Raw genomic sequence first — 8,374 nt, 5'->3', positions numbered from 1 at the left:
AGGGAGAAAACGATCTGATTTTGTATTTCCAGGCCCAGTAGCACTCCACCTCTAGGCTTTCCTCTTTATCTGCTGACACCCATGCATACCCACTCCATAGGATCAGTGCTGGAGAGCAGGTCTTTCTCTGAGTGGGCAGAGCAGCTCGGGCAGGACCTTACTCCACCTCAGCCTTCACCGTGAGAATACTTCTTTGGACAACCTAAGAACACTGCAGGACACTTGTAGGACAAGCAGTGTGAACTCTAGGGACAGATCCCAAAAGATGCCTGCACAGCTCCCAGCTTGCCCCATGCACTAAGGAGCCCAGGATCCACCTTGCCACGCGTGCCACCATCTCAGACACCTCCTGAGCTATGACAATTAGTACGAGAATGACTGGGGCATGGTACTCCAGCAGCATGCCCCTGGTTTCCAGTGCAGATTTTACGGTGACAAGAGGATCATGACAAGACTGACAGGCCCCAGAACCACCTCTGCTCATGAAGAACTCACTGGCGACACGGCTTCGGAATGGCCTCACTTCTCCTCAGCTTGAGCACAGCTTCTCAAGAGAACCCCAGAACCCCAGACTCTTGGGGATTTGCCTTCATTCTGCTGGGTGAATACTCCTTTGGGAAATATCGCTTCTCACCACAGGGTAAACGGCAGGACAGATGACACATCAGGAAATGCCATTTAGATTCAAGCACGGTGAAATTTTGTCAAGCAAAAATAGTCTTTATTCAAATTTAATGGAAACAGGGGTCACTATACTTTGCAAGACGGGGAAAAATAAAATTAAAAAAACTCTTTCCTTTTAATATAAAACAATATAATCACAATACCAGACTGTGGAGCTCCTACAGCGTTACTTCCTAGGGGCTATGCAGGGATCTGTTTCTCTCCACTGTGCTAGTCACAACGTTGGTAAGTCCAGAAACAGGAAACCGAAGTGGTGGGAGACTGAAGACTTGCACTTTCACTACGTGGCACACATCAAAGGGCATCGATTCAAGGGCAAACGGCTGAGCTCACCACACCTACCTACGCCATCACTCCAGCCTGAGAAGCCGTATGGGTGCCGAGCTCCCTATAGCCGTGGCCAGGCCTGAAAGGCAAGGCGTCTGGGTGTCCTACTGTGAGTAAGGGGAGGTCTGAGGAGCTGCTTTTCAGTAGAGCGGGAAGGCCTGGCGCCTGGAGGCTGACCGAGGAAGCACTGAGATTGAACGACTGAGACACACCTTTAGGGAGTTAATGTACAGCAGTGACGGGTGTTCTACTTCACTCTTGTGCTACGGCTACCAACATGTACAAAACACTTCTCGGCAGTTCCAGCCTGGCATAGCCAGTTAGGACCTTGAGTGGGACCTGGATCTAGACCGGGAGGGCGACCTGGAAGCAGACCTGGATGGAGACTTGGACCGAGAGCGTGTTTTTGAAGCCGATTTTGACCTGGAGCGCGACTCTGCCGGGACATTGGGTTTGGATTTGGAGGTGGATCTTGACCTGGCCCGGGGCTCTGGATTGGGGGCCTCGCTCTCACCCTCTGCCCGGCTTTCCCTCTGGCCAGACTCAGCCTTGGCATGTTCTCGCTCCTTTGACACCGAGCGGGATGGTGACCGGGAGTGGTCGGTGTCCTTCTTCTTCTTGCTGCTGCTGCTGCTACTGACTTTGCTGTCCCGCTTGCTGCTATGTTTTCGGCTGCGCTCACTCTTGCTGCGGCTGCGGCTTCGACTTTCGTCCCTGCTTCTCTTCCTTCCCTTCCGCTTGTCCTTGCTGCGGCTGCGACTGCGGCTGCCCACCTTGCTCCGGCTGCGGCTGCGGCTCTTGAGAAGGCTCTTCTCTTGGCTGCGGCTCTTCTCCTGGCTACGAGCCCTGCTCACGCTCCTTCGCCTCTCCTCCTCTGCTCTCCTCTCCTGGCTCCTGCTCCGACTTTTACTGTCATGGCGGCTGGGGCTGTGGCTCTTGGCTTTGCCGGCGCTGTCGTTGTTTTGGAGCTTGTCCTCGGCATGGTCTTTACTCTTGCTGTGGCTCTTGTCAGGGCTGCGGCTGCGACTGCGGCTCTTGTTGTCTTTGCTGGGGCTCCGGCTTTTCTCCTTCTTACTGCGGCTGCGGCTCTGGCTGCGACTGCGGCTCTTGCTGCGGGAGTGGGAACCTGACCTGGAAGACAGAGGAGCGGGTGAGTAATGGGTGACCAGCCACTTTCTGTCAGGAAATGGAGAGAGCACGGGGCCTGCGTGTGGGGCGTGGGAGCAGGGGAGCTGCAGGCCCACCTGGATCGAGACCGGCTCTTTGAATGGCTGCTTTTACTGCTACCACTTCGGCTTCTGCTCTTCCGGGAATGTCTGCTTCGAGAGCGAGACCTGTGGTGCAGAAAAACAAAACAAAACAAAATAAAATAGTTTTTGAGACAAGGTGTCAGTAACCTTGGCTAGCCCAGAACTTGCTAGGTAGAGCAGGCTGGCCTGAACTCACAGAAATTCACCTGCTTCTACTTCTTGAGTCCTGGGATTAAAGACGTGTATAACCGCACACAGGTTAGAAAAAAAGACAATTTAAAATTGCCTGTAAGGGGTTTGACGTTTGCTCAGTGGTTAAGAGCACTTGTTTTTGGAGAGGACCAGGGTTCAATCCCAGCACCCACATGGTGGCTCACAATCATCTGTAACTCTAGTTCCAGGGATCCAACACCCTCCTGAGCTCAGCAGATACTAGGTATGCCCATGATATGGAGACATGGCTCAGCAGTTATGAGACCACTTGCTGATCCTGCAGAGGACCCAGGTTTGATGTCCAGCACTAACTTGGTGTTTCATAGCTGTAACTCCAGTCTCAGGGGAACTGATACATCATCTAACCTTGGCAGGTAGCAGGTACACACATAATACAGACACACATGCAGGCAAAACACCCCAACCCCAAATTTTAATTATATAAAAGATTGTCTAATTATATTAAAAAAAGGCTGTCTAGAGTCAACCAAGACATTCATTCCTTCAATGAACAAACAAACAAACAAAACAAAACAAAAAAACCAAACCCAGCTCTACATAATAGTTTGGCAGTGGTGCTCACAGACAGGAGGTGGACTGTTTCAGGTTAGAGACGTAACAGCCTTCTGCTACGTGACTGAGCTGGATCCCGGCCAGGAAACACTACAGCATAAAAATACCCAGGGAGCAACTGGGTAAATATAAATATGGCTTGGATATTTGGTGAAGACAGTTACGTATTGTGTTCTTGGGAACTTTTAGATTATAGTGCTATCACTTACAATGTATGAAATACACACGAAGGAAGGAAAGAAGAGAGAGAATACTGCAAACATATTTGCACACTGGTCTTTCAACCTTTAGGTCTAACAGAGCACAGGAGAGGTGTGGGGAAGCAGTCAAGTCCACTGGCATGAAAAGCAGAGTGAGGCTCAGGGCTCTGACCGCAGCTGTTGGAACCACAAGTACTAAAATCATGATCCCCAGAGACACGGAGAGATTGCTTTGTTTCTGGATATTGCTCAGCACAGTTAACTCACACAACATATGTGACAGGAGTTAGGTACAGAGCACTACGAATGCCACAGCCTTGCTGAAATGCCCTAATACCTCAAGCCCTAGCCTGGAGGCCATAGGAAATGCCAGGCAGCACATCATGCGATCTGGTAACCCAGCTGTAGGAAAACGTAAATGCTGCATGTAGTCACACCTTCTCTACTCTGGGAAACTCCCCCACTGCAGGCCTTTATCAAACACCTCTCTGCTGGAAAGACAGCCTTGTCTACCCAGCTCCTCCAGCTTTATGAGTTCTGTCTCCATCAAGATCCTTACTGACCCCCCAGATCAGCTGTGCTGGGTCACAATGGTCATCACACTTACTCTCTGCTTGTTTTCTCCAGTGAGGGCGGGGATCAGATCTGTCTTGTTCACAAATGCCTGCCAAATCTGGTGCTCTCTACTCTGTTTTTGGCTATTCTTTTTTTCCTGTGGTTTTGTTTTTCTTTTTTTAAAGACAGGGTTTCTCTGTGCAGCACTGGTTATCACCTGCCTCTGCCTCCCAAGTACACCATCAGGGATTAAAGGCATGCGCCACCACTGCCAGCTTCTACTCCAGTTGCTTATAAGAATAGGTGCCCTGGCCTTATGTGCAGAATTCTAGCTTAGTTTATAACTCAGCTCCCCAGAGAAAGGTGAGAGGTCACTGAATCCTGTCTCAGAAAAGGACTATGGTTCTGTTTGTATATGTGACTTAAGAGGTCCATGAGTTTCACAAACTGTTCAGTTCAAAGTTCTGAGCCACTGAAGCACATGAACTCATGCTATAAAAGCCAACAAGAGAACACCAGTGGGCCGTCCATGCTGATCAGTGCGGTACTGTGAGTGCCCAACTCACGCTATGTCAACAGTACCTTGAGTGACTCCGGCTTCTGGAGTAAGACCGGCGCCGCCTAGAACCTGGCTTGTCTTCAACTAATCTGATTTTTCTGCCGTTGACTTCAGTTCCGTCCAGCTTTTCCAAAGCTCTTTTCATATCAGAGTAAGACACAAATTCAATCACTCCTTCGTTTTTGCGTCCCTTGTGAGCATCTGCATACGTCACTTCTCCTGCCTGACGCATGTAATCCTAAAGAACAAAACATAGGTTAAAACGCAGCAGGCAAGCAAAGCTGTGACACAAGTGGCAAACCCACCATGTCCTTCCCCCCATGGCTGTAGGCTGTGTGCTCATCTAGTTAGTTTGGCTGAGTCAAAGTGCAGAGCACAGCAGATGTGGGAAGTGCAGCTAAGGTGAGGGATGGATCTGGATAAAGATGTCGACCTAATGTCGCAGTGGCAGTAACACACACTGAATAGACATTTGTGGTCTAGGTTTATTTTGTTGAGTTCTGTCCTGCATTTGTAAACACTGGGTATGTCATTTTGTGTCATGCCTCTTATTTGCTACATCACAAGCATGTCTGACGGTGTGTCTCAATATACACAATATACACAATCTTCTAGTCACCATCCGCCTACTTCTGAGGGTTTCCCAATTGTCAAGAGTGCAGGCTATACTTAAGATTGTGACCATTAGCCACAAGCCACTCAAGAATACCTCTGTACAAAAATGCATTTGAGTTATTTGCAGAAGTCTGGGTTCTGGATAAGTGAATACAGGAGCAGTCATAGTTGGACATGAGACTGTCGTGACAAAATGAGGGTAAAGATGGCTGGCGGGAGCTAGGTTAGTGTGACTGTCTGTACATTTTTATCTTATGTGTATGCAGGTTGCCTTGCATGTATGTCTGTGCGCCCCATGCACGCCTACTGAGTTAGAGGTTTTGTTCAAACTCAGAGAACCACCTGCCTCTGCCTCCTGAGTGTTGGGAATAAAGAGTTTTGAATTGCCATGTGCAAATCTAGCTCCTCTGAACAACAGGAAGTACTCTTAAATACTGAGTCGCCTGCTTCTTCAGCCCTCAGTGCCACTACTTTATTTGAGCTGGCCACACTTACAAAGCTCTGAACAGCAGCTTCACAATGTCAGCGAGTGCTCCACAGTGCTGTAGGAACTCACTCCTCATTATAACCACAAAGGCAGAATAACCGGACCCATCTTACACATGTGACAGAAAATCACAACAAAGTTGTTAATTGCTCAAAGTCAGTGAGCACTGACTCTGGGGCTCAGAGGCAGGAAAAATCCAGTATGGAATTATTGGGGAGAGTTAGCAGAAACCCAGAAAGACGTGCTCCACAGATTATGGCTGTGAGTAAATCCTTCAAGAGTTGCTTCTTGCTGGGCAGTGGTGGTGCAGACCTTTAATCCCAGCACTCGGGAGGCAGAGGCAGGCGGATTTCTGAGTTCGAGGCCAGCCTGGTCTACAGAGCGAGATCCAGGACAGCCAGGGCTACACAGAGAAACCCTGTCTCAGAAAACCAAGAGTTGCCTCTTAGCTGGGCATGGGAGCACACACCTTTGATCCCAACATTCAGAAGTCAGAAACAGGCAGATCTATGATTTAGAGGACAGCCTGGTCTACAGGGTTAGTTCCAAGACAGCCAGGGCTACACAGGGAAACCCTGTCTTACAAAAACAAACAACTAACTATCTTTGGAATCACCCCCCCCCCCCGTTCCCCTGTGATAGGGTTTCTCTGTATAGCTCTGATTGGCCTTGAATTCACAGAGATCATCTGCCTGTCTCTACTGTTTTACTTATAAATGTTTTCTTATTTTGTATGTACAGTGTTATGTATGTACAGTGTTATGTATATGCACCACATGCACACAGAGCCCCTGGAAGCCAGAACAGGGCATCAGATACCCTGGGACTGGAGTTACAGACAATTGTGAGCCACCTTGTAATCCTAGGTTCTCTGGAAGGGCAGCTAGTGCTCTTTTTTTTTTTTTTTTTTTTTTTTTTTTTTGGGACAGGGGTTTTTTTTTTTTTTTTTTTAAGATTTTTTTTTTTATTATAAGTACACTGTAGTTGTCTTCAGACACTCCAGAAGAGGGCGCCAGATCTCNTTNCGGATGGTTGTGAGCCACCATGTGGTTGCTGGGATTTGAACTCTGGACCTTCGGAAGAGCAGTCGGGTGCTCTTAACCACTGAGCCATCTCACCAGCCCCCAAATTCTTTTATTTATTTTTTTTAAAAGATTTATTTATTTATTTTATGTAAGTTCACTGTAGCTGTCTTCAGACACTCCAGAAGAGGGCGCCAGATCTCGTTACGGATGGTTGTGAGCCACCATGTGGTTGCTGGGATTTGAACTCTGGACCTTCGGAAGAGCAGTCGGGTGCTCTTAACCACTGAGCCATCTTACCAGCCCTGGAACCAAATTCTTAATCTTGTTCCTCTATATAAATAAAACTTCCAATTCTCCATGCCAACAGTATGCTAAACATTTCCAACCCAATTTATACAATGTGATATAAATCTATTACTTTATGGAGATGGTGTTTGGCCTGCATGTATGTTTGGGCACTGGCTCCCCTGGACTAGAGTCACGCTGCTGTGAGCTGCCATGTGGGGTGGGAGTTAGACTCAGGCCCTCTGGAGGAGCTGCCATTACGCTTTAACTGAAAGCGACGGCTGCAGCTCCAAAGAACAGATTTAAAGAGGAAGATCCCTTTCATTTCTTTAGCTTTACATTTCCTTATCAATGGCTAATATTTTCTTTTTTTCAACAGGGTTTCTTGGTGTAGTTCTGGCTGTCCTGAAACTCACTCTATACATCAGGCTGGCATCTAACTCAGATCTGCCTGCTTCTACCTCAAGTACTAGGATTAAAGGAATGTGCCACCATCTGGTTATAGCTAATATTTTCTACACCTAGGAGTTCCTTGACTTTTAAAATAAAAATATGTTAGTAATTCTAAAACTGAGCCCAGTGATGGAAGACTCAAAGGGGTTAAATCCAGGGTCTGCATAAAGAGTGAGTTCAAGGCCAGCCCAGGCAAATTAGAGCTAACTTCAAGAAAAAGCAAAGAACATTTGGGCATGGTAACATAGGCCTTTAATCCCAGCACTCAGGAGGCAGAAGCAAGGGATCTCTATGGAGTTCAAGGATAGCCTTGGTTTATACAGTGAGACCTGCCTCAACACCCTTTCCTTGCAAAAAAGGGAAAGAAGGCTGGGTATATATAGTTCACTGGTATAGCACTTGTTCAGCATATGCAAGGTTCAACTTCTAATACAAAAAGAAGTTTATGTTAAATAAAATGACAATAAAACAGCATTTTGTAGTTGAGGAACCAAGACAGAGGTAAGGACTTGCTAAGGTCATACAATGGTAAGAGACAGAGACTCAGTCTTCTTTGATATCTATTATTTTCGTTTTCCTGAGAAACTGCCCAACTCATGACTTTACTATGTGGACCACAGAAAACCTCAACACCTTCAAATATTCCATGCCAGGAAGAGTTAGTCTTCTTTTTCTTAACTTTTTCTTTTATGGGTATGAGTGTCTGGGTACCATATGCTTGTGCTGCCAGCAGAGGTCAGAAAAGAGGCCCTGGGGACCATGACACTGTAGTTATAGATGACTGTGAGGAGCCATGTGAGTGCTGGGAACTGTACCTGTCCTCAGAGCAGCAGAGCACCCAGTGTTAACTGCCGAGCCATCTTTCCAGCCTCTAGTGTTTTATCTTTAAATTATGTGCATATGTGTATATCTGTGGGTGGCAATGTATATGTGGTTACAGGTGCCCATGGAAGCCAGAAGAGGCCATCACATTTCCTAGAGTGGAAGTTACAGGTGGCTATAAGCCTCCACAGTGGAGTGCTGGGAACTGAATTTGTGATTTCTTTAAGAGTGGCTGGGGCTGGTGAGATGGCTCAGTGGGTAAGAGCACCCGACTGCTCTTCCAAAGGTCCAGAGTTCAAATCCCAGCAACCACATGGTGGCTCACA

At 47.5% G+C, this 8,374-nt stretch overlaps 1 protein-coding gene across 5 annotated transcripts in view; it reads right to left on the bottom strand.

Annotated features, from left to right (window-relative positions):
- Positions 1–697: 697 nt before the first annotated feature.
- The window catches only part of Srsf4 (serine and arginine rich splicing factor 4), a 28,123-nt gene continuing 20,446 nt past the window's right edge, over positions 698–8,374 (bottom strand). For 4 of the 5 annotated variants that reach the window (XM_021160694.2, XM_029475916.1, XM_029475915.1 and 1 more), the window contains 3 exons: positions 4,385–4,599; positions 2,256–2,345; positions 700–2,142 (listed from right to left, as the gene is read on the bottom strand). In XM_021160694.2, coding sequence (XP_021016353.1) covers positions 1,332–2,142; positions 2,256–2,345; positions 4,385–4,599 — 1,116 coding nt within the window. In that variant the 3' untranslated portion in view covers positions 700–1,331. Of the gene's footprint in view, positions 2,143–2,255; positions 2,346–4,384; positions 4,600–8,374 lie in introns of all 5 variants that reach the window. The other variant, XM_021160695.2, reaches the window with a different exon arrangement.

This window comes from Mus caroli, chromosome 4, assembly GCF_900094665.2.
Source record: "Mus caroli chromosome 4, CAROLI_EIJ_v1.1, whole genome shotgun sequence".
Classification (NCBI taxonomy): Eukaryota; Metazoa; Chordata; class Mammalia; order Rodentia; family Muridae; genus Mus; species Mus caroli.
This window is presented reverse-complemented; position numbering and strand designations above follow the sequence as displayed.